This window comes from Paramisgurnus dabryanus, chromosome 13 (genome assembly GCF_030506205.2).
Source record: "Paramisgurnus dabryanus chromosome 13, PD_genome_1.1, whole genome shotgun sequence".
Taxonomy (NCBI): Eukaryota; Metazoa; Chordata; class Actinopteri; order Cypriniformes; family Cobitidae; genus Paramisgurnus; species Paramisgurnus dabryanus.
Genome location: NC_133349.1, coordinates 37,737,207 through 37,764,863, shown reverse-complemented (window position 1 = coordinate 37,764,863; position 27,657 = coordinate 37,737,207). Strand labels below are relative to the sequence as shown.

Sequence of the window (27,657 nt, the reverse complement as noted above, 5' to 3'; positions counted from 1 at the left end):
CGACAGTGGGGCCTCCAGCCTTAGTCAAACGGGTTGGTATGTATGGTCGGGTTGCGTTTTTCGCGCTTTCATGTGTCTTGTGAATAGTATGCCATACATACCCGTTTGCCACTGAACCTGCATTAACGACGACAGTGGGGCCTCCAGCCTTAGTCAAAAGGGTTGGCACGTATGGTCGGGTTGCGATTTTGGCGCTATCGTAAGTCTTATGAATAGTATGCCATACAGACCCGTTTGCCACTGAACCTGCATTAACGACGACAGTGGGGCCTCCAGCCTTAGTCAAACGGGTTGGTATGTATGGTCGGGTTGCGTTTTTCGCGCTTTCGTGTGTCTTGTGAATAGTATGCCATACAGACCCGTTTGCCACTGAACCTGCATTAACGACGACAGTGGGGCCTCCAGCCTTAGTCAAACGGGTTGGCACGTATGGTCGGGTTGCGATTTTGGCGCTATCGTAAGTCTTATGAATAGTATGCCATACAGACCCGTTTGCCACTGAACCTGCATTAACGACAACAGTGGGGCTTCCGGCCTTAGTCAAACGGGTTAACATGTATGGTCGGGTTGCGATGTTTTTGGCATTTTCTCCTGGTCCTGTAAATGGTATACAATATAGACCCGTTTGCCACTGAACCTGCATTAACGACGACAGTGGGGCTTTAGGCCTTAGTCAAACGGGTCGTCAGGTTTCATTTTCTCTTAAAGTTCGGAAGGTGACCCTTATTTACCATATATACCCTCGCATTGGGCCCCCAATTTGCTAAATCCTCAACTGTGGATAACATAATTATGCCGCAATATTTAGTCTGTCTGGAACTAAGCTGAGTTAAACCACATCACTGTGTGACACTTCAATACATATGAACGGCCGCTACGCTAATACGATTTTGTTTTTCTCTCCCTGTCTCGTCCTCGACCCGAGGACAACGAGACAAACAGACCCAGTCCCGGTAGATGTGAAAGTCGGCACACCTCTGATCTACTGGCTGTCCTTCAACGTTATGCCCAGCTGATACCTGACCAACGATCACCGGCAGAACCGCTTAATCTCCGCTAAATCTCCATTTCCGTTCTCCCAAGGGTTTTTCCCTCCTAGGACTTATTTTTCCTCGGATAAAAGCCCGGGGTTTTTTTCTCCTAGGGGGTTTTTCACCCCGGGGAGGCAGCCTTTTTGGGCTTTACCTAGCTTCCTCTTCTATACGTTGCTTTAGTAATACGTGCAATTATAATATTGAGTCATAGCCGCAGCAAATTTAACTGCTCATGCTATCATGTATTTTGTTGTGCTATCTGTCGTTTTCTGTGCTTTTCACTGCTTCTATTTATGTAAAGCTGCTTTGAAACAATTGACTTTTGTGAAAAGCGCTATATAAATAAAATTGAATTGAATTGAATTGAACCATTAACTGCATTCTAGACATATCGTTCATGCACATACACTTCACGTCATGTTCAAGTAACCGGCAGTACTTCATGCACAGTAACGCTGGTATTATTTACAAGCACAAGTTAACATCATAGCCTGTTTTTTATAACTATTAATAGTTTTACTAACTGCATCACAGACCTATCGTGAAACACATTGCGTTCGTTTCACCAACATTACATTAATAGGTACAGTAAAGATAAAAAATTAACTCATCATTCAGAAACCTCCTGTTCCATCCTTAATTGTTGCGCTACTTCAGATTCCTCCTGTTCTTGGTCTGACTCCGCTCAAATTGATATGGTTTAACCAACGTGTTTTCAAAGCCCCCGCTGCCATACTTTCGCCAGAGCACGTGATTTGTGTAACGAGTCGTGAAATGAGGAGGAAGCAAATGCAGGAAATCAATGAATGTTTATTATAAATATGTTAATATGAAATGATGATGACAGAGCTGATGAATATCCAGAGTCTTTGCAATGGTGAACGAAGGACTACGGTGGTGAGCGAAGTGTTGGTTGGTGAAGACGGTGTTGTAGTGATGATCGTCTAATGGTGAAAACCAGGAACAGACCGGAACATCCACACGAAGACAACACGAACACTAATCCAACACAGGAACAGAACACAGTAATCCAGCGGGCATAGCGTGAACATGAAGAGAGGATCTGACAACAAACACAGAGAGCGGAGGGTAGATATAGCTGAGTAGTGATGAGGTTCAGCTGGAGCGAGGCAATCAACACACAGGTGGCAGGAATGAGCCTAACAAGCACATGAAACAAACGTGAGTACAAACACAACACATGACACGGAGGAAACAATGGATTTCCTACCGTGACAGTACCCCCTCCCCAGGACGTCCCTTGATGTTCCCAGCCTACTACCTGTTGATTGTAATCATCAATAAGGCGGTGATCCAATATGTCCCGAGCAGGAACCCAACTTCTCTCCTCTGGACCGTAACCTTCCCAGTCCATCAAGTACTGAAATCCGCGTCCCCTCCGCCTAGAGTCCAGAATACGATTAACCGAAAAGGTTGGTTCCCCAGCTACGAGACGAGGCAGGGGGGAACCGGGACTGGTGGGTTAAGGCGAGAACGAAACACAGGTTAAATTTTAGAAATGTGGAGTGCAGGATGAATTCTCCTGTACGCAGGAGGGAGTTTAATTTTGGCAACAGCAAACGGGGCAATACATTTGGGAGCAAGCTTATTCGAGACGGAACGCAACGGAATATTTTGGGTAGAAAGCCACACTTTTTGACCGACAGCGTAAACGGGAGGCTTGGACCGGTGGCGATTGGCTTTAGCCTTGCTGTGCGACCTCGCCTGGAGTAGAGCTTCACAAGCTCAGGTCCAGGTGTGGTGACACCTCTGGACAAATGCGTGTGCGGAGGGGAACGAGACCTCGGATTCCATACTGGGAAAATTAGGTGGCTGGCAACGAATTGTGTGCGTACTCCACCATAGAGAGGTGTTGGCTCCAGGACGATGGATTCTTAGAGACCAAACATCGCAACACCCTCTCCACAGCTTGGTTGGCTCGCTCAGTTTGACCGTCGCCAAAATTTGGACATGAATTGAGGACCCCCGTTGGAGACCACTTGTTACCGCTGTCTCCTTGGCTGACAGTAATTTAGGCAAGGGGATAAAATGGGCCGCCTTCGAGAATTGGTCCACTACGGTTAAAATCACCGTATTACCCTGGGAGGGTGGGAGGGCGGTAAAAAAATCTAACGCAATGTGGGACCAGGGTCTCAAAGGGACTGGAAGCGGTAAGAGTAACCCATCAGGTTACCAACAGCACAGACAGAGCAAGCCAAAACGAAATCGTGGATGTCACGAGCCATCCTCGGCCACCAGAATCGTTGCTTAACTAGAAATTTTGTGCGACTATCTCCTGGATGACAAGCCACACTGACATGCTTTTGATGCATATTCTATTGAGGCGAAACGGCTAAATAACCCACTTTAAAAAATGAAAATATGAAATCGTATTATATCATCCACTTTAAATGTACACTTGAGGGGGTCTGTGATTGGATGACAGGTGATCATTCCCATGTGTTGTGATCAGCATTGCTGCTGGTTCAGTAAATGGCCAGGCTGATTTAGCAATCTCTTCTGCCACTATAATGGTGCATTCACACCAGCCTCAGTAGAGGCAGCAAAAACGCGCTATGCGCGTATAGTTGGATGCTTGAACATTTAAGTTTACAGTACTTGCTTCATTCGCGCATGAAATTCTAGTCATTCAAGACATTCACGCGTAAATTCGCATCATGGCAGGGGCTTCTGCGAGTCTGCTGAGACTCCGCTCACTTCCTGTAATCACGTCACTACTACAGCAAGGTCCAGATTGGTTAACGTGGCACCAAATTGATCCCCTGAAGTACAGATTTTTCAATTTGCGTGGAATGCCCATCCGCACCGCGCGTTCTGCGCCATTCGTGCTGCATTAAACTATTTTTAACAGCTTCACTTTGTGAGTTATATGAAAGCTTTGTTCCGGACAAGCAAACTATTGCAGGGTAAGTAAATTTACTAGTCAAATTATGTGAATGCTTTGTTAAAGAGATATGTCTTTAGTTTATACTTAAAGTGATTGACTGTGTCTGATTCTCGAAAATTTTCTGGTAAATCTTAGCGTGGGTTCACACCAGCCACGGTTATCGCTAATTTGATGCCTCAACATTTAGAGTTTACTCGTGTCAATCGCGCGTGAAATTCTAGTCATCGAGACATTCACGTGGAAATTTGCACCATGGGAGAGGCTTCTGTGGCTCTGCTGAGACTCCAGTAACTTCCTGTAATCACGTTACTACTAGAGCAAGCTCCTGATTGGTTAATGTGGCGCGTTTTTCCTGAAGCTTTCCTGAAGCTTGTTTACCTGATTTGCGTGACACCCCCGCGTAACGAGTTACAATAGTCTATCCTTGAGGTCATAAAAGCGTGGATAAGCTTCTCTGCATCTGATGCAGACAGCATATGGCGTACTTTGAGATATTTCTAAGATGGAAGAATGTTATGTGGCAGAGGTTGGAGAAATGACTATAGAAAGATAGATTGCTGTTGAACGTTACACCTAGGTTCTTGATTGTGGAAGATGGCAGCACAGTGCAGCCATTTATGGGCAACTTGTAATCTGAAAAATTTTGTTTGGAGGATTCGGTTCAATAATAAGTCATGCTATTGTCATGCTCATATTGGTGCAATTTGTGCAGTGCTTGCTATTCTAAATGTAAGCTACAAAGTTAAATAGTCAGCTACAAAGTAAAATAGTAATGCTATCTAAACATACAAGGGATGATGTTCAGTGAATATGCTAGAGCTGCAACTAACGACTATTTCTATCTTTCCGATTAGTCGACTACTCTAACGATTATTTTTTTATTATTAATATAGTGTTCTTTTTTTGATTAGCTATTTAATCTGTTGGATAATCTGTTTTTCTACTCTCTGTCTGATCTGACAGTCATTGTTTGTTTTATTGTATTTTAACACAACTGAATGCTATTTTCACATATTATCTGTCCTGTTGTCAGACATAAAGACTTTTAAAATAGTGACTAAACATGACCCAATAACCTTGTGTTTAATCCAACCAGCTGTTACTTTAACTACTAAAGTACTATTCGGACGGGATTAGTTTAACATAGGGAGGTGGGGTAAACAAATCTTATCAGAGCTTCTCAGTGATTTTAGTCCAGTCAGAATGCTCCATGTCAGTAATCATTACGGACAATGTCAGTAAAGATTACAGCGACTTTTACCTTCTGTTAAAAGGTCCGGAGAAATTACCTCAGGTAATACTAATCCAGTGCGAATAGACCAGCTGTAAATATACACGTAAATTGGGTCATTTCCTTTTAATTTGCGGGTTTCTTTTAAATATAGAAGCTCTTAAAGAAGCATACTTGCGTTCTAGGCGGAAAAACAAGTCACTGGCAAGTCAGTTCCTGAATAACACGACACAAACCTTTTTTTAAAAAAGTCAAATTTACTTCTCAGAGGCACGGAACTGTTTCTGAAACTGACGTTCTCCCCAAACTGAAATTAAACAGTGTTTCGCGTTTCCCTTGCCTGTTTCATATTGTTTGCACATCTGATTTCAAGAAGCAAGGTAATGCGCACGTGACGATGAGAGGTCATTTATAAACGCGACATCGCAGACAATTTGACGCAAATTAAAAAATTGCATTACACAGAGTTACTACAGAAGGCATGGGCGGAAATAGGAGAGAGAGAGCTTGCGCACAAGCACACAGAGAACCAGTGTGTGTGGGAAAACACTGCTAACCCTTCATGATAAACTCGAATCAGTCGTCTTCTCTGTCAGTAACATCTGACATTTAGGTGAAAATGCAAGTACACAGAGGAATCCGCATGGAAAACACAGCCAACTTTTAATTCTTTCACTCAGTGTCATGTGTGAGAGGCGTTGTCGAGGGGCTTCACGCAGAGAGAGAGAGAGAGCGCTCGCGCACAAAAGAGGCACCACCGAGCGCTCACAACAATAAATGAGGCCGTTTTAAATGAAAATAAAAATGTAAATGTTGTGGCTATTGTTGATTTTGTGGTACACACAAACAAATCAATGTATGGGAAACACTACCTGGTGCAGAAGCCGCCATTACGCGAGATGAATGTAAACAGCGTGACGCGTCAACGCATGTCGACGTATTTTCGTAGTCAACGTAATCGATGACGTCGATGCATCGTTGCAACACTAGAATATGCACGTTAAACAATGTAAAACTAAAAGTAACAGTAAAATATAGTAAACGTAAAAAGATGTGGTTCAGATAATATAATAACATAATAATATTCAAATGTTTGTAAGTGTTGTGTTCCTTGGGGTCAAAGTTACCATTTTGTATGGCCTAGATGTAGGCCGAAACATGTAGGTGGTATTTTTAAGTTCCCTATATGGTTACACTTTATTTTGATAGTCCACTTTAGACATTTTACTAACTATAAATAACTTTGCAACTACATGCCAACTACCTTTCAATAATTTGCAACTATACGTCAACTAACTGTCTAACTGAGTATTAGTAGACTGTAAGGGTTGGGGTTAGGGAAGAGGTTTGGGTTAGTGGAATAAGTTGACATGCACCTGAAAAGATACTTGTAGTCAGTTGAATGTCTGTTGAGATATCATCACAATAAAGTGTTAGTAGATTTTAAGCAGACAGTCTACTAATTCTCTAAAGATTGGTAGTTGATATGTAGTTGCAAAGTTACTTATAATTAGTAAAATGTCTAAAGTGGACTATCAAAATAAAGTGTTACCGTATCTTTAACTACATGTAAAGAAAATACTCACGGTTCGGTGCGCATCAGGTTTTAGGGTCACGGTTCGGTGCGCTTCCTTACACTTTGGTCACAACAGGCTTCTTTACAAAAATAAAAACCTAAGCCGTTTTTAACCTCTGCCAAAATCAACATTTTCATGTAAGAGCACTTGTATTATTATACTACATGTAGCCTACCAACTTTACAGTAACTTCAAAATGCACATAAAATAGCTTAGAATACTGGGTTACTTTTTATATTTTATGCCTTATGCCACTATCTTCAAGTTTTTTTGCAAAAAGATCAGTTTGTTAATGTAGCAGAGCGGTACTAGAGAGACCACATGAGCCTAGGATTTTAAAAAAACTCAGACTACGCCACCTCGGGAATTGCACCCGGGGAAATCTCAAATTACCCAAAATGATGGGTGAAGGACACAGGTTCGGTCCCTTATAATAAAGTAGGCAGGAGACGTGGGTATAATGCAAAATGTTAAAAAATTTTATTGATACAAATATTTAAAACACTAAATTTAAAAGACACCAAGTACTAATACTCCTTTAAAAGAAAGAGGAAGACACAATATTAATAACAAAAATATAGAATCAAAATAAAGAAAAGCAAATGTTACCAGCAGGGCTGAGGCTCCCAACGGCAGAGGACAGAGTTTAGTTCGAGCATGCACACTTCCACACAACCACACACACCAAAGTGCACTCAAACCACACTACGAAACACACAAGATGTTACACAGCACACGATGAGAAGCACCACCACCACTGTAGAATTTCCTGTCACCCGTGGGACCCCAGCTCCTGCGATAAACCAAAAATAAAGGTTAAAGACACTCAACAGAACATAAATAAGCACATTTAATGGATGGTTTAAACTAGGGATGTCCCGATACGATCACGTGATCGGAAATCGGCCCCGATCACGTGGTTTCAGACTTGATCGGAATCGGACGTTACCTTCCGATCAGGACTCGGATACATATGCAGGGTTTAAATTGGGCCAGGACCGCACACGTACTGAAGGTCTCGCTCTGCGCCAGTGTACGCGCTGCGCTGGTGCGTGTGAAGTGACGCGAATAATGCTGTGTTTTCATTCATAGGCTTCACACACTCGTGCATGAATGACAAAACCGAGTTTTTACCGCTCATTTAAACGACGCGCCGATCGTTTTTGTCGCTATGTGCTCAGTTAATCTACATCAGTACGCAGCTCCGTGTCTCATTCAGAACCTCAAGAACGCGCATTCGCACAGGAGGATCACATTACACATTGTAGAGATGAGAGATAGAGAGCGAGAGAGGTAAGAATGGTGCACACGTCGAAAAAACTTAATAGAAGTCTAGAAACAAAGTTTTAAAGTATGTATAGCCATGTCATTCATCTTATTACAATATGTTAACTAGATAACTGGATATAACTTATTGTATAGTTTAATAAATACATAGTTTAATAATGTATTTTGATTATACAAATTAATTACGACCTAACTATAGTGATTTGTTTAACTAACAGCTGACCAGCTTAGGGAATCTCTGGCTAATTTATAAGACAAATTGCTGAATCAGTATGTTGTTTTTCTTGTTAATTGAGTCTTTTTGGGTAGTCTATCTTATGCCTAGAATTAGTCAAGGAGGTTGATTCTTATAACTTCCTTTAAAAGTTTGATCAATTGTGCATAATGACATGTGCAACAAATGCATATGGTGTCAGACTCAGATATGTGCATCATTTAAAGTTCAGGTTTTAAAGTTTGGGTCAACCTGTGGCACAGCTTTAAAGCTGAAACTTTATAAAATCCTATCAGAGGTCCAAAATGTCATTGAAACACAGCAGTGGCTTTGTTGTCATCAGGATCAAACATGTTACCCCTCAAACCCTCCCTCCTTACAGAGCATCCCCACAAAACAAACCCCAATTTAACCCCCTGTACATATATACTATATATATTCTCATTATTTTTTAACACATCTATAGTTATGCTGTGGCACAGAGTTAGACCCTTTTGACTCCACACAGAAACAGCAATGTGTGCGGCATGACATAAGGAACATCCTGGATCAGTTTTTTCGCTCTTCTTTATTCTTTTTTTATGTATTATAAAAGTATCGGATCGGGACTCGGTATCGGCAGATACTCAAAATCAAATGACTCGGGCAAAAAAACCTGATCGGGACATAAGTAGAGAGCCCTACTCTCCGATAGGTGAACACAGCTGTCAATCACCTTGTCCCACTACATTAACATTTAAACACGAAGGCAATGTATGCTGTTTCTGTCTCACCTGTGGTCGCGTGCTATCAACAAAACCCTGTTGATGATGGCGTGATGACTTCATATAAGATGAATATGCATAAGGCACTCGCAAATTTTACAGTTTTTTCGTTTTCTTGAGCCTCTCTGCTGCAGTAGCCTTTAATGAAGCTTGCGGTGCCTCTATTAGCGTACTTTCTCCTTCACTTGCCGCGGTAAACGGTCTGCGCCCCTCACACACACACAAACGCACACACCAACACGTGAGGAGGAACTGTAATGTAAGGTTGGCCACAGATTTGTTAATTGGACAGGTACTCTCACGTAAACACACACAGAGCTTATTCAGAACCATATTAGCAGTTTTATGCATTGTTTTTTTCACCAAACTACATTAAAAATGCGTGGTCGAATCAAACACGGTGCACCATGTTGCACGTGCTTCAGAATAATGGGAGGATTCGATTCTTTACCAAGAACAGTTACACCCCTAATGTAAGGTAACTAAAATAAGTCTTTTACCACAGTTGACTTTTACTTGTGATACTTGACTGTTGTGCTTCTATTTTCATTTCCTCTCTTTACCTGTTTTTCTCAAAATTCTGTTCCTGAAAATCACAGCGATTAGCCGACTTCAGATAGCCATAACTTTTGTTTTTAGACAAGCTATGAAAGAAACAGAAATTTGGAAAGAGCTTAACCCAGCTTTCATATGGTATAACATTTTGTACATTTTCACCATTTGATGAGTTTTCCCAGACCGCATCACATATATACCAAGTTATATATTTTGTTCATGCAACTTAACTTTTTGAGTTGTCTTTTTGCTCGACTTACTTAAAGGGATACTCTAGCTCGGTGTTCAGTGTGACCTCTCTTGGCACTTCACACATCTTGAGCATTTTTGAGCAGAATGAAGAAAAAATACTAATTTGTTTAAAATTAGAAATTAGGATTTAATTTTATTTATGTTTAAGAGATCCTGCAGTTTTCTGCTACTGTTCAAGTGGAAGGGGAGTTTACCCTAAAAGCTTGACACATCAGTTTACATTTTTATTTAGTTTTTAATACTATATACACATTTCCTGTATTTCCTGGGTGGATTCTATCAAAAAGACTGAGAAACAATTATATATGATCACTATAACATTGCAAAAACAACAAATCTAATTGTTACATGGTGGCCTAAAGGTCTTTACACACCGCAACGTTTTTCGTGCACTTTTATCGTTGACGTTTAACGTCTCGTGACTCAAGGACGAGCGCCAATGTGAGTGCGCACACCCACGCGGAAATCGTGAGGCGCAAAAGTGTTTTTTTTTTTTTTTTTACGCGGCGCGTTAAAAGTTGACCGACCAATGAGATTTGCGCTTTTGTTCACGTGCCTAGAGCTGCTGAAGTTCCAGTAAAACACAACTTGGTGGCGCTCAAGCACAAAATGGTCTTGCAGAGCAAGCTGAACAGGTAAACACACAAAGAAGATGCATCGAGGCTGTGGAGGTTTATAAAGATGTCGGAGTTCCTCGCAACATCGACTGAATTTCTAAGGTAACGTGATATACAGTCTTGTTCAAAATAATAGCAGTACAATGTGACTAACCAGAATAATCAAGGTTTTTAGTATATTTTTTATTGCTACGTGGCAAACAAGTTACCAGTAGGTTCAGTAGATTCTCAGAAAACAAACAAGACCCAGCATTCATGATATGCACGCTCTTAAGGCTGTGCAATTGGGCAATTAGTTGAAAGGGGTGTGTTCAAAAAAATAGCAGTGTCTACCTTTGACTGTACAAACTCAAAACTATTTTGTACAAACATTTTTTTTCCTGGGATTTAGCAATCCTGTGAATCACTAAACTAATATTTACAACCCCAAAACAGAAAAAGTTGGGACACTGTAAAAATTGTGAGTAAAAAAGGAATGGAATAATTTACAAATCTCATATAAACTTTTATTTTATTCACAATAGAATATAAATAACAAATCAAATGTTGAAAGTGATACATTTTGAAATGTCATGCCAAATATTGGCTCATTTTGGATTTCATGAGAGCTACACATTCAAAAAAAAGTTGGGACAGGTAGCAATAAGAGGCCAGAAAAGTTAAATGTACATATAAGGAACAGCTGGAGGAGGACCAATGTTTAGGAATAGGAATGTTTTCCCATTCTTGTCTAAAACAGGCTTCTAGTTGCTCAACTGTCGTAGGTCTTCTTTGTTGCATCTTCCTCTTTATGATGGGAGACGACGTCTGAATGGGATCATATGGATCTAGAACTTGTATAAACCTTTCAGCATTGATGGTGCCTTTCCAGATGTGTAAGCTGCCCATGCCACACGCACTCATGCAACCCCAAACCATCAGAGATGCAGGCTTCTGAAATGACCGCTAATAACAACTTGGGTTGTCACTGTCCTCTTTAGTCCGGATGAAATGGTGTCCCAGTTTTCCAAAAAGAACTTCAAATTTTGATTCGTTGGACCACTGAACAGTTTTTCACTTTGCCAAAGTCCATTTTAAATGATCCTTGCCCAGGGAAAACGCCTGCGCTTTTGGATCATATTTAGATATGGCTTCTTGTTTGACCTATAGAGTCTTAGCTGGCAGCCGCGAATGACACGGTGGATTGTGTTCACCGACAGTGTTTTCTGGAAGTATTCCAGAGCCCATGTTATGATTTCCATTACAGTAGCATTCCTGTATGTGATGCATTGCCGTCAAAGGGCCTGAAGATCACAGGCATCCAGTGTGGTTTTCCAGCCTTGACCCTTACGCACAGAGATTGTTCCAGATTCTCTGAATCTTTGGATGATATTATGCACTGTAGATGATGATAACTTCAATCTCTTTGCAATTTTTCTCTGAGAAACTCAGAAAACTATTTTTCGCTGCAGCATTGGGGGAATTGGTGATTCTCTGCCCATCTTGACCTCTGAGAGACACTGCCACTCTGACAGGCTTTTTTATACCCAATCATGTTGCCAATTGACCTAATAAGTTGCAAATTGGTCCTTAAGCTGTTCCTTATATGTACATTTAAATTTTCTGGCCTCTTATTGCTACCTGTCCCAACTTTTTTTGGAATGTGTAGCTCTCATGAAATCCAAAATGAGCCAATATTTGGCATGACATTTCAAAATATCTTACTTTCAACATTTGATATGTTATCTATATTCTACTGTGAATAAAATATAAGTTTATGAGATTTGTAAATTATTCCATTACTGTTTTACTCACAATTTCTACAATGTCCCAACTTTTTCTGTTTTAGGGTTGTAGTTGTATGACCACAGTTTTTTAAAACTGCTTGACATCTGTGTGGCATGGAGTCAACCAACTTGTGGCACCTCTCAGCTGTTATTCCACTACATGATTCTTTAACAATTCATTCACATTTCTTGGTTTTGCTTCAGAAACAGCATTTTTGATATCACCCCACAAGTTCTCAATTGGATTAAGGTCTGGAGATTGGGCTTGCCACTCCATAACATTAATTTTGTTGGTTTGGAACCAAGACTTTGCCCGTTTACTAGTGTGTTTTGGGTCATTGTCTTGTTGAAACAACCATTTCAAGGGCATGTCCTCTTCAGCATAGGGCAACATGACCTCTTCAAGTATTTTAACATATGCAAACTGATCCATGATCCCTGGTATGCGATAAATAGGCCCAACACCATAGTAGGAGAAACATGCCCATATCATGCTCCATGCTTCACTGTGTACTGTGGCTTGAATTCAGAGTTTGGGGGTCGTCTCACAAACTGCCTGTGGCCCTTGGACCCAAAAAGAACAATTTTACTCTCATCAGTCCACAAAATGTTCCTCCATTTCTCTTTAGGCCAGTTGATGTGTTCTTTGGCAAATTGTAACCTCTTCTGCACATGCCTTTTTTTTTAACAGAGGGACTTTGCGGGGGATTCTTGAAAATAGATTAGCTTCACACAGACGTCTTCTAACTGTCACAGTACTTACAGGTAACTCCAGACTGTCTTTGATCATCCTGGAGGTGATCATTGGCTGAGCCTTTGCCATTCTGGTTATTCTTCTATCCATTTTGATGGTTGTCTTCCGTTTTCTTCCACATCTATCTGGTTTTGCTCTCCATTTTAAGGCATTGGAGATCATTTTAGCTGAACAGCCTATCATTTTTTGCACCTCTTTATAGGTTTTCCCCTCTCCAATCAACTTTTTAATCAAAGTACGCTGTTCTTCTGAACAATGTCTTGAACGACCCATTTTCCTCAGCTTTCAAATGCATGTTCAACAAGTGTTGGCTTCATCCTTAAATAGGGCCACCTGATTCACACCTGTTTCTTCACAAAATTGATGACCTCAGTGATTGAATGCCACACTGCTATTTTTTTTTAACACACCCCTTTCAACTAATTCAACTAATTGCCCAATTGCACAGCCTTAAGAGCGTGGATATCATGAATGCTGGGTCTCATTTGTTTTCTGAGAATCTACTGAACCTACTGGTAACTTGTTTGCCACGTAGCAATAAAAAATATACTAAAAACCTTGATTATTCTGGTTAGTCACATTGTACTGCTATTATTTTGAACAAGACTGTATATTAGAACATTACAATACATAGCTGTGTGGGCTATATCATTACATTAGATTCAAATTTATTGTCATTACACAAGTACAAGGCAACGAAATGCAGTTAAGGACTAAACAGAAGTGCAAAAGCAGTATAAAAAGTGCAGGATATCAGTATTTGCATAGGTGCAGGATTATGTTATACAATGGAAAAATTTACTGTGGGTGGTACTGAACATAATATACAGAAATTTACAAATGGATATGTACATAATAAACTTTACAGAACAGTGGTGAAATTAATATTTAAGTAGTGTTTGAATGAATTTGGATTGTAACTAGTCAGTTATGAGTGCAATGGCATAAGTTATTGTGCAGTGAATAGTTATTCTAATATTCAGTACTTATTACGGGGTGCAAACGATGCAATTCAAGTAGTCCAGCAGTGCAAATGAACAGGGAGTATGAAATAGACAGTCCAGTAGTGTATTGAATGGACCAGTAGTGCAAATCTACATTATAACTGTACAAGGAATAAAAAATGATTATTGGTGCATTACATTACGATATGTAATGCACTGACATTGAACAGTGAACAACTTCATGGCATGTTCCCTGTACACTGTGTGATATCACATATTTGTTGTTTGCACCATAATACTTCATCGTTTGTAACTGGAACCTGTTGTACACAAATGTGGACAATTACACTGCTTCATGTTCAAAGAAAAATATTTGGTTATTGTATTCATTGCTTCTTCCTAACCCCAAATAGCTGAAAGAAATCTAAAATACAAGCCAAACCAAAGGTAGGGTTTCAGGAGGTTAATTTGTGTTCTGTGTATAGGTAACATCTGCTGAATTTGTTTAGCCAGATAAAATACCATTAATCAAAACTACATTTGTAATCAAATATTGACCTCATGGATATCGTGGCTTGGCCCTCAGTGTGAAAGATTGTTTCTGATGAAAACTAAATTAATATTTACAGTGTTTACAGCAATATCTCTGCTAAAAATTATGTGAGCAAAATAGAGGAGGCCCCAGCAAGCACGTCTTCAGGATCATCCAGTACCAGCCGTGACAAGGTCCAATGTAAACAAAAGAAAACAGTCCGAGACGTACCTCTGGAGAGGTACCTCTTATCAAAAAAATGCTAAAGGGAAAAAATTGAAAGCGAAGCACAGAAGAGAGAAAGAGGAGCACAGAAGGAGTGCTCTGACAGTTTTTGGTCACACCTATAGATGTTTATTTTATACCATTTTATTTAGATTTTTTTATGTTTATACATTCAAGAAATACAGTTGAACATGTGTTTATTTGCACTACCATTCACTTAAACTTCTATCATTATGATTTATTTGCTCTACAGCTCAGCCAGTTCTTGTTCACACAAATAGATGTTAATTATATACCATTTTACTTATGTATTTTTTGTGTTTATACTTTTAAAAATACATTTGAAAATGTCTTAATTTCTAAATGTTTATTTGCCCTACCATTCAGTTGCACTACAGTCATTGTGACTTTTCTGGACCAACATTTCTGACTCCTGTTTTATTTATGTTTACTGTCATATCTCTGAAACTGCAGTTCATTCACAAAAATAAATGTAATAAATATATATATATATATATATATATATATATATATATATATATATATATATATATAATAGCGCCATCTAATGTCCAGGGAGTAAGTTTGCACCTCACTCGGCTCATCGTCATTGAAAATCGCTTGGGTGTGAAGGCAGAAAAACGTCTCGTAAAACGTCGACGATAAACGCGGATGTTAAACGTCCCGGTGTGTAAAGACCTTAAGACTTGCACAGTACTGTACATAAAAATACTACCTACATATATTGGTGTGATGGATAAAAATCACAGCTCTTGCCTCTAATGTATTTCAAAAGCTCACTATGAGCTTCCAGGAACTAACTAAAGGTATCCCTTATATTCTGTATGTGTTTATGTGTTGATTTATTTAAATAACACTGTTTTTTCCATTTCATGAAAAAAAAACAGCAGTTTTAAAGACACAGAAACAATATGCATAACAAGATTCTGCCGATCCACACAATGACACTTTTTGAGGAAAAGATAAAAATATAATGTCTATGTCCAATCTTTTTAAAACTTAAACTAGGTTATGTACTGGACAGAAAGTATAACTTTCGTTGTGGAACCATAGCAGTGCGCTTTAAAACACGTCCAGTCAAAGCACAAGCTTCATAACCTAAAGCAGTTTTAAGTCTTTGCTATTATTTTAGCGATTAGCTGTATTATGTTGTCCTCTCTTACCTGTTCTCAGTCAAGATGTTATGTTTGTATGGCTCTCTGGTCGCTCTTGACATTTGGGGCTCTATCTTACACCCGGCGCAATGCAGCGCAATTGTCTTTTGCTAGTTTCCACCCTGCGCAATTATCATTTTCATGTTTAGCGCCACGTTGTTTAAATATCAAATGCATTTGTGCCCCCTTTTGCGCCCATGGGTGTTCTGGTCTGAAAACGAGGTGTGTTCAGGCGCCTTGTTGGCGCGTTACTATTTTGAGGCAACTAAAATAGACGCAATATGTTTTTTGTTATTTAAAGAGCGCATTAGTAATATGCGCCTATAAACGGGAGAACAAGGCGGGTTTGCTTATCACACACATGAATGCGCAGCAGCACAAAAACGCTTTTAAATATGAAAGATTAAAGGATTGAATCTAAAAGATTATTATTGAGTCTCTTGGACATAATGAGGACCGATTATAAGACGTTAGAAGGCACAAAGAGCTGCTTCACCTGTAGCCTGGTAAGTAAATAAATGCTTTGCTTTAAACAAATGCATCTGTTTTTAAATGTTTTTTTAAATGCAACCTCACGGATTTATTGTATATGATGACTCTGTAGCTGTGGATATGGTGAGATGAGAAACATTTTTAAGTAATGCTTAAAAAAACTGACGCTGTCCAAGTGCTGAAACGTGCGTAGAGTCGTTTGTAAATTCTTTATCTCCTGTTTGTTACAAATAAAGTATTTTTAGAGTACAAACCTTTTCTTACATATTTGTAAATAATTTTTGGTGATATTGGATAGCCATACATTTAAAGCAATTAAAAGCTTGCTTTTTTACTTCCATGACTAAAAGAAAATGGGTTTAAAAGGTTTTAATAAAAAAATAACAATTTCTAAAAGTGAAAAACAACACAATTATTTAACATTAATCTTAAACTGGGGATCTTCTTCCTCCACTTAGTTTTTCAGTTTACAAAGTAAACCAACAATAAACCAATGAGAGTCTCAGCTCTCATCCCTATTTAGATGACGGCATCTAAATAGGGATTAGACATAGCGCCAGCGCAACTGGCTTTTAAAGGGGATGAGAGCTGAGACTCTCATTGGTTTATTGCACGTTACACACAAAATACTCCCATTACTCATTAAAAAAATAGGACCAACCCTTTTTGACCATGCGCTCAGTGCACAAACCATTTTTCCCATCGTTAAATTAGCAAAAGTGGATTCGGACACACCCATTTAGACATTGCGCTGTGCGCTTTAGACAATGCGCTTAGATCGTTAAAATAGGGCCCTTGATAAATGTAGATGATAAGAGGGAACTTGTGATGATGCTGTACATTTTGCACCTGACTGACTATATTTTCTTCCTACCGAAGTTAATCCAAAAATTACTGCATCCTTTTAAAATCATAGTGCCTCAGTGATGTGAGGTGTAGTCGGCTTCACAGCTTTTTGTGGATCGGAGGGGTTGTCACGGCGTGATTGTGCATAGGAAGTGAACTTATCTGTTTGCTTTTGAATCATGCATGGTACTGAGGTCATATGCCAGTCTGCGCAGCTTATGTTGACGTCAAACACCCAGTCCCACATGCACTGTAACGCTAACCAGATATCCAAATGCCGCCATAACCACAGAAAATAAAAATAAACAAAACCACATGATCATCGTTTCAGTCATCGATCATCGATGCCACGTTCGAGTACTTGAGCAATCGATTACTCGTGCCCACCCTTATTCTATAGCATTGTCCCTTGAGAAGATGTACTTAAGTATTTGCAGAAATGTGTGGGGTGTACTCACATACTCACATAGTATATATATTACCATAAGAAGCAATTGATTACTTGAGCGCAGTGATCTACTTGATTGGTCGAAACTGACCAGCTCAGTTACATATATAGTTGTTAGGCCATGTAGAGCCTTAAAAACACACAACAGCACTTTGTATTATATTCTGTAGCGTATTGGTAACCAATGCAGTTTGATTAACACAGAAGTAATGCTCTCTCTTCTTAGTACCAGTAGCCTATAGTCCTAACACGCATTTAAAGTGTTATTAAAAAATTAAACTGTTTTTTAAGCAGGTAGATCTTGTCGGTTTATCATTTTAAAAGTAGATCACCACACACAAAAGTCTGGACACCCCTGAACTAAAACTTCTGCATAAATAAGGCTGTGGTCACTTGAGTGATGAGTGAACTGCCACTCTTACTACCGTTGAGCTAGGCTTGTGTGGTTTCAGGAACCAGCCACCTTAGCCACCCACTTATCGTCTCTTTACTCATTTTTAGACAGACACTACGTCCCTATTTTTTTTACAGTCTATGGTTTTTACGAAGATTGGGTTGGTCAACAGATAATCATGAAGTTAGTCAAAGCGAAACTGCCAAATTCTGTCTCAAAAGGATGAGTTACAATCTGAATTTGCAATCAGAATATTCAGTAAGAGAAACAAAGCCATCATAGTTTGAATTAGCAAGTTGATAACAATTTTGGAGAAAAAGTTAAGCTAGACACTTATTAAAACCTGTACAGAGTTCGGTGCTGAACCCCCCCACTTATATTTTGGTTTGTTTTATGATCCATGACATGATCAAACTTTTGGTCACACCAACCCCTGCATATCCCATTCCTCTGATGTTTAAGCTAAATGGTTGTCAATATTGATCACTTGTGGTGTGCAGGTCATCACTTCATCTGTATCCAGTCGATGGACGGCATGCTGATGTTTTTTGAGCAGGAGTGTTATGCTTTTGGACGCTTTCTGCCAGACTTCCTTTTGCCTGGTCCTTTGTGCTACTGCAGTCGCACAGACTCCTTCATCACTGTGTCTTCCATACGACAAGTGGAGTGCTACAGGTGAGACCAACAAAGCGTCCTGATCAACCAATGATCTTTTTTGCTTCAGTCACTTGCCACAATCATTTCAAACATTTGAGCTGTACTGTTTTGGAACAGTCTTGTAAATAAAATTTGTCCTTTTGATTTCTTATTGTTTCCTCTATTGAAAGGCCGAACAAAGTAGTTTGCCTTTTGCAACGAAAACAATATGGTGGCGGCAACAATACTACAGTGCGAATGAAAGTTACACCTTTCTTTCTATAGACAGTTTCTGCAGCAGCAACAACATAAACCCAACTTCCGTAAGACTTTCACATAGAATCAATATCAAGAACTGAACAATAAATTCAATGGCTGGATCAAAAGAGGAATTAGAAAAAACAACATTAATCTGGTTATATTTGTGTATTAATTTTTATTTTTTTGATTGAAAGTGAAAGTTTTAAAGATATAGTGCATTAACTAATGTTAAAACATTTTAATATTTTTGCAAAGTGCTAACAATAACTGGAAACAATGTGGTGCTGTTTGTCAGATATAAAATCTATTGTGATGACTTTGATAGATGTTTGCAGTACACTGAAAAAAATGATTCATTGAATTTAATTATGCGCCATCCAGTCACTAATATCGCTAATGCAGTCTGTTAGCTTAGAGAACGGGTGTGTTTCGCTAGGATGTGAAAAGCTGGGTATCTTCCGCATAGCAGTGAAAACTTATGTTATGTTTCCTGATAATGTCTTCTGGAGGTAACATATATAATGAGAATAGGATAGGGCCTAAAACTGATCCCTGTTGTACGCCGTATTTAACCAGGGAGTGATATGACTCTTCCTCATATACATAAACAAAGTGATATCGATTGGTTAGATACGATCTAAACCAGGCTAAGGCCTGACCACTGATGCACTGATGTTTGATTATACAAAATCAAACAATTCATATTTCATACACACAAATTAACCATCTAGTTTAATTGTCTAGAAATGTATACATTTGTTTTATTTCAATAACTTTGCAATATACCCTTTCTTCATGCCAATAACTCAGATTCACAGTAATTTCAGATACTGCCACTTCGCTCTACCTGGCAGTAGGCCCAATTCTCAGATTTCGCAACAACCTGCATACTTGCCCTTATTACTTAATATAGCCAACGCATTATAAGCATATATTACTATATAGCCCTTTCACACAGACATTCCGGAAAATACACAGAAAATCCATCCTTGATTTTTCCGGGATTGTTGATCGGCATCTGCAAGGTCCCGGAAAGACATGTGACCTGTTGAAAGTCCTGCCCTATCTTATACGCAGCGTCTTAAGTTTGATTATTATTTATTATTTCTCTCTCCAGAAACCACTCGCGTGCAATTTTGTTTGTGATAAGACTATAAAGGAGCGCGTGATGCACCGTTCTATGCTGGTGAATGATCTCAGCTTCAGAGTGGATATTTAACGAGCTCCCTGAGACATTTCTCATTGTGATTGTTTATATGCATTTAAAACCCCCGTTTTGAAGAGCTTAACAATATATCTTATCGCTAGATGATTCACGCCTGTCTGCATTGCGCACTGTGTGGTACAGTTCAGGAGTTTGCAACATCACTGTACAGCCATTGACAACCTCTATTAAATGGCAACCTTGCTTCAAAGCACACAGTATGTAACTGGCACCCGACACGCATAAGGCGAGAGGTAACTACCTGTTCCAGCATATAAGGAGTGTATCTCCTCGCTCGGTGCTATTGCAGAACCAAGCTATATTCTTCTATGGCTCTGTGTAACACACACCATTGCTTTACACCACAAAGTATGTAACTGGAATCCTGTGTGCTGCCATCGTTACAGAAATGTCCCAGGTGTGTGGAGTCGAATCTTGCACTTGTATCATGCATCCGGCCATCTAAAGCGTTGAGCTTTGACAGGTTTGACTGGTTGGCCATCAGTGCGTGTCTGAACACACAACCCCTGTGGCCCTACCACAGCCTCAGGCATTTATGGCACACTCGGCGCTAATTATGGTGTGTCATGGGTTTGTAACATCTCCATATGATTGGTGGCACACACACTTCTGTTTAGCAGGAGGCTTGTTCCACAGCTGACGACATATATTGTAATAGGCACCCACATGTGTGAAGGGAGCCGTTGCAGACATGTCAATTTGGAGCTACAACATCCCAATCACTCAGCAGTGTTTAGCCCATTACCTTACCCTGTGCAGCACTCAATTCCTACCTTGGCTAACGGTGCCATATTACAGAGGACAGAGCCGGTGCCAGACCATAACTAACAGGGGGGCACTTGGCTTCCAACGGGGGGGGCACACAATAGCAACAATTACTTGCAAAAACAAGACATTACAACAACAAATACAGTGCAAGCACACACTCATACAACTGGTACAGATTGCCAGCTCATTTCCTGTATAAAGTGCACAAACTATGCGCAAAATTGAACTCCGACCGCGGCGTGAGCGCAAGCTAAGCTCCGCTGCGCTCGCGCTTTGCTCGAAGCAACAACAAACCGCCATTGAAATGAATGGGTTTCATAGCGCAGCGCACACCGCGTCCTAGCTTCAAAAAAGCCGCTTTACCATAATCACGTCGTAATGCTGTTAACGGTCTATAGCCACACTTCACATTTAAGCTTACAGTACGTAATTTAAAACAACGCTAACTTACCTTTAAAATAGCTGAAGACGGCGTGTACAAACATTAAACTTCCTTAAAACAGTGTCCTGTAGATTTGTAAATTCCACCTCGACCTCTAATCTCTGAGTTTGAGCCAGTCTGTGTTTGCATGAAGTCAGGTGAAGCAGGCGGTGCTGGTTCGTTTCAAATGTTCTTATATACATATTTTACACGATCCATAAAATGTAGCGAAAAAACACGTTGCTAGTATCAAGTCACAAATATGCTAAAGCCTAATGACGCATGAGACCCGGCAATACAATCAATCAGAGAAACTGGTCTATTTTAATAAAAGAAAACATATATCAACTATTTTTTCCTCATTTGATTACATTAAAAATCATGAAACATTCAATGTTTAATTTATTTTAATTATTCTTGATATATATTAAATTAATAAAAAACTTTGTAGGGGGGCACAACAACCTGTTTGGGGGGGGGCACTGCCCGCGAATGCCCCCCCTTGACGCCGGCCCTGAGGAGAGACAGTTATGAATGCCCGCTTTATCCAGGCTATTTGTATATCCTATTACCCAGAGCGTCTGCCAATTTGACTCGATGCAGATCACCCCAGCTGTACGGTCCTGTCGCATAATCAGTGGAGCGCGCCGGTACTGAGTCTGGAGATTGCAAATATAGTTTGTGCCTGGTGAGAGAGGTAGAACAGCTTGTGCAGCCGCTATCCTCTCACACTAGATGACAACCCCTGTTGCGATAGGAGACCTACGTGCGCTACTAGGCGCACTACGACGGTGCTTATAGCAGGGTTTGTGTAGATCCGCACACATTCACAGGGTGTAACACTATTCCCTCTTAGCTGAGCAAAATGCGCATCCTGCTATCTTGATTGCCCTTTTGGGAATGTACCAACCAGCCACAGATGCACTCCTTTTCATTAGAGTGATTTCTGCATGCGTGTGTGTGAGCATATAAGCACGTTCTGCATGCCAGATTTACGTTTATGTGCTTGGTTGGGGATAAAGACACGGGCTTCATGCAAGCCTGCCTCTCTCAGGAGCACTCTGGATATGAGTCTGCTCAGAGATATTCCACCCGAGACACTGCGGTGCTGGTGACAAATGCCTCTCTGGTTGACTGACTGGCTTACAAGTGTACAGCGCACCACTTACTGTAACAGGCAGCAATTTGAGTCTGCTCTTCATTAACCCTCTGGGGTCCGACCATTTTGGGACACTGTCAGAGGTTCTGACATGCTCTTACATTTGGTCTTTTTTCAGATGCTTTGAAACATAATAATGGCAAGTGTCTCATACCACTGTGTTCAGCACAAACTGGGCTAAAATATTATATGAGCTACATGTATGTACATGTTTGTATTTTTGAGAGAAAAAGGTTTATGCATGGTTTTTAAAAAAGCAAAAATTTTAAGTCACTGATATAAGTCCACAAAACCCATACTAAACATGTTTTAACAAGACTTTCCTAAACAGAATCTAGTAGTCTAGAGTTTTTTCTTTAAAATGATGTGAAAATCATCCTGCCTACTCATTCACATAGACCAATATATTGATTTAGAAATTGAAAGTCACTTTTTGTTTAGAGGGGCCGTATGCGAGAAGGATTGATTGACAGCTAGCAAACAAAGGCTTGCATAATGAGCTGCATAATGAGGCAGGAGGGAACTACAGTAAAGAATGTGAGGACAAATGTATACATGTTTGTTTGAGGTTTATTAAGAAGTTAACAATATAATCAAAATAGAAATGAAGGTCAGTAAGACATTTTCAGTTTATTTGGAAATGAACCCTATTCAAAAACATAACTTGTATAAGAAACTGATAAACAACAGAGCTGTAAACTTCATGTGGCTCATGTTACCATATAACTTTATGTCCAAAAAGTGTGAATATGTTTTTCCACTTCATAGTTTTGTACTGATGAGAGGGATGCAGACCTGTAAGAGAGTTATGAACAGCTGTTAGCATAAATTGCCCACAGAAATACCCTATGCAACAATGCAGTGATTAGTTATATAAAAAGCTGTTTTCAGATGACTGTTTTCAGATGCCCATCCCCTTATCGTCTAGCTTCTGTTTTAAACTGTTTCAAAAGTGAATAACTGCGTCTAACACTGTACAGCATGTAACAATGAAATCCGCCATTACGTGATCACGCGTACTTGTTTGTAAACAATGCGAAAGTTTTTCAATCCGAAGCGTGCAGTCTGCTGAGGTTGCTTATGTAGGCTGAACTGCACAAGCTATAACATATTACATGATAGCAAATATAAATGAAGACAAATGACTTACAGTTTCTTCAGGAATATATCCTCCTCCATTACATCTTCCATTGTTTTTCTTCTTAGGTAACGTTAAAGATAAACGCTTCTCTTCCTCAATGTCCAGACATAAATGAAGATATTCCTCATGTGTGTGTATAAAGTTTATAATCCAAACATGCGGTAAAGTCTTTAAATCTGATCAAACTTTACGTTTAGTTTATTATTATTGGAACTGCTCGTCTCTTTATTACCATGTCAACAGCCTGTGGGCGTGACCGCATTAAAGATAATGAGCTCAGCCAGGAAAACGGTACTCTCTTTACTTCAATGCAGATAATATAAAAACAGGAAATATTTGGTTTTGATTATAATTAGCTTGTTTAAAAGTAGACATTTCAGGCTTTCTTTGGATATGTGTATCATGTTTGTGTGACGAGTATTCGTGGAGTTTCAACTGATTTTTGTAACGTGATTTGAGAGACAACTGGCGGAGACAGAAATGTCTGAATGCGCACCCTGTTTATTTTCTTTATTTGACAAAAACACAAAGATCTCTTGTTATTGTGAATGTACACTAATGAAAGAGGACCCTTCAGAGTTTCAAATGATGTCAAACACGTAAGTGTTTGATTATTAATGATGGAGTATTTTTAGTTGATTATGCTATGATAAGGAGAAAACACGTCAAAGTGCGTTCCCGCGTTTTTGGACCCCTGGGGGTTAAGCAGCTCATGTCTCGGCCGCCGCAGATGCGACACAGACTTGGGGCTGTTAAGGGCTTTAGACTGTTTGAGATTGGTTTGGACATAATAAATTAGAACATGATGGGGGAAAAGCGCTTTATCCTTATCCCAGTTGCGCTCTGTATGAAACATGTTGTGCTCGGCCAAGTACCAGCGGTTACGTGTTGCCCCAATTGGGTTTTGCTGCTTATACACGCAAAATCAGTAAGGACAGCAAGCCCTTCCTACTAGACGCCTCTCTTTACGCAGTGCCTGTAATGGTGTGAAGCAATGACTACGACACGGTGCACTGTCACGTGCCGAACGTTCTACCTTTGCAGCAGTGAGCAGATAAAGAAGAAGCTGGCTGTCTACCTCAAGGGTTTTCATGCAGCTATCGCTGTTTCTCATGCTGGTGCCTTGGGCGCGCAGTGGCCGGGCACAATTAATTCTCTTAAGTGAGAGAAGTGGCTGAATCACTCGCCTATTATAATGCCGTCATGGGCTGTATATGCCCTTAAGGGACTATGTGCCTAAACCACCCTCAGCGCAGTTAGAGCATAGACAGTTGCATTCTACCTTCTTATCTAGCTGATGTGAGCTGTGCCCGGTATGGGTGTTATACATTTATCTAAGCACTCCGCCCTGACATTGCTGTAAAAGCAACTCTTTATGCTTCAGAGATGGGCTGTGGCATTCGTAAATGATTGCTGTGACCTGCCCAGCTCATTCTAAGAAATTTCCCTGCTCCACCAAAGCAGTCAGCTGCTGGGATCCAGCTGAGTTCACAGGATCATTAGGTGCTAAGGGAGGTCAGCACATTACCGCCACACTAGCACAGCGGTGTGTTTCTAATTCGGCAGTCCCACTATCAGATTCCTATTCACAGTTTGTACTGCATTGCCAGTTCAGCTGGATTACTGCTGATGTCTAAGTATGGAGCCGCGTTTTCGCTTCATCCTCATACTTTCACGCTAGCTATCCTGGCCATTGTGCATCATATGTTAATACCAGCAAATACTGTGCGCAGATATGCCTGCTACTGCCCACGTTGGGCTCGGCCTAGCCATTGTTGTCGTACTGTTACAGGTTGCTTATCTGCTGTAGGGCTGCAATAAGACCTACATGCAGCCTGTGACTGTATGCATTCTGTTCTGAATGAGCTTCTAGTTGAGTCCCTAGAGACTCAGGCATCCAATCTACTTTGCTTCTGCTTACACCGACTGGGCGGGGATTGTGCACCCACTCAGCTAAGCATTGCGGCGCACAGACTTGAGTAAGCTCCACTGGGGCTGCTCTTCGCTGTTCTCAAGGCGTGTTTGAATACATCTCCCATAGCGTCAGCGGACGCAATGTCGAGTGACCGCTCTCAAAAGGGAACGTCTAGGTTACTATCGTAACCTCGGTTCCCTGAGAGATGGGAATGAGACATTGGGTAAGCCGCAGTGTCACTGCTCAGATCAGCTCTACTGTTTGTTCAATCGAAAGAATTGTATTTTGCCACCTAAACAGGCTATATGTGACCCGTCACGAAAACCAGGGGCACAAGTCGGCAGCACAAGTTTCGAGAAAATGAGAAACAAAGTTTTTTTTTCAAAATTTGTGATTTTCGTTTTATTGCAGAATCTGTTAGTTGAGATCACGAAGAAGCCTCTCCATGTTTGAGATAGCAGTTTTTGTATATTTAAAAGCGTACATTTTGCGGTCAAAATAGGCTTGTTTTTCCGGAGATTCTAGCGTGCAGCGGGGGGCGTCATTGTCTGTGTGTAAGCTTTTGTTTTCGCCTCCGCCCCCAAAGGGAACAGCGTGACTACTAAATAAGGATAGTTCGCCCAAAAATGAAAATAATGTAATTAATGACTCACCCTTATGTCGTTCTAAACTCGGAAGACCTCCGTTAATCTTCGGAACACAGTTTAAGATGTTTTATCGTTAGATTTAGTCCGAGAGCTTTCTATCCCCTTAATTGAAAATCTATGTATGGTTTCCATGTCCAGAAAGGTAATAAAACATCATCAAAGTAGTCCATGTGACATCAGTGGGTCAGTAAGATTGTGTTGATGCATCGAAAATACAGTTTGGTCCAAAAATAGCAGAATTACGACTTTATTCAGCATTGTCTTCTCTTCCGGCTCGAGCGTGAAGTCACGTGACTGTAGTGCCCTGTTCCTCAGACATGTTTGCTAAGTTTTTTTTTTTTTTTTTACTTATAGCGTGCGTCTCCCCAGACTGTAAAGCTCGGGCGCACAAAACAAAAGAAAAATACAAGAAGCTGGGGCGGAACAAATAACAGTCAGCCGCATCGTACGTCAGCCGCGTCACTGACTTTATGCGGCGCCACAGTGGGATGACGTCAAAGTACCGCGAGAGCTCTTCAAGAAATCTTACGCAGTAGTTTAATTTCGACTCGCTCTGGCGGTACTTTGACGTCATCTCTATGTCAGTTCTTGCAGCGCAGCATGAGTCCAGACACACAGACGTTACACAGATATCGTTGTATTCTTCATATAATTGGCTAGATGTTTTGTCTATCAATATTTTCCATGAAGTCATTGGCTGATGGAGGAACGAGCGAGCCATTGGTAACGTCTCTAAAGGATGTCACGTTTTCTTCGGCGCTGTTTGGATGATCTATTATACTACTTCCCTATTTTAAATACAAACTTTGAAGGCGGGTTCATGTGTTTAACGGAGTGTAAGCTCATATACCCTTACATGTTACGATTTAAATAGTCTTCAGATTATATATTATATTGTATTACCAGACATTCATGCGAAATCTGATGTAAACAATCTATATTTCACGGATTATACGCATTTGTGGACAAATATGGTCATTGGATAATCTGAAACAGACTGGATTCGACTTGTGATCCCCACAAAGGTAAGAGTCATGTTTATTTTTGCGGGTTGTCATTTGGTCATAAAATACTACATATGATGCTAGAACATCTCAAAAAGGGTTTTACAGGGGGTATGGCTTAGCTAAATGAGATGTAAATGAGCCCTATTGTCTCCCCCAGCTGAAAAGAAGAGTCCCTTTCGTCTCGATTTTCTCGGTTTGAGTATTTCTGAGTTCCTATATTCAAATGGCCACAACTTCTCCAAATCTTATCAGATTTCCATGTGTTACACATTGTTGGAAAGCTTAGAAACTGCACTTTCAGAATCCGTGAATAACTCAAAATGCCCAGATCCGACTTGTGTCCCTACTTTCCGTGACTGGTCACATATAGTTGCGGATGTCACACCCTATATGCCTTCATGGGCGGCATTGGCCAGTATACTGGCGTTGTTCAATTAAAGCTTCAGAGAAACCGGAAGAGGG

At 40.3% G+C, this 27,657-nt stretch overlaps 1 protein-coding gene across 3 annotated transcripts in view; it reads left to right on the top strand.

Annotated features, from left to right (window-relative positions):
• Window positions 1–27,657, top strand: part of bbs9 (Bardet-Biedl syndrome 9) — a 430,031-nt gene that overhangs the window by 105,304 nt on the left and 297,070 nt on the right. For 2 of the 3 annotated variants that reach the window (XR_010537394.2, XM_065274291.2), the window contains exon 6: window positions 18,516–18,690. The exons of the other annotated variant lie outside the window; for it this stretch is intronic. Coding sequence is in view for 1 of the 2 variants with exons in the window: in XM_065274291.2 (XP_065130363.2) it covers window positions 18,516–18,690 (175 nt within the window). In the remaining variant the exon portion in view is untranslated. The remainder of the gene's footprint in view (window positions 1–18,515; window positions 18,691–27,657) is intronic. 3 annotated transcript variants of the gene reach the window in all.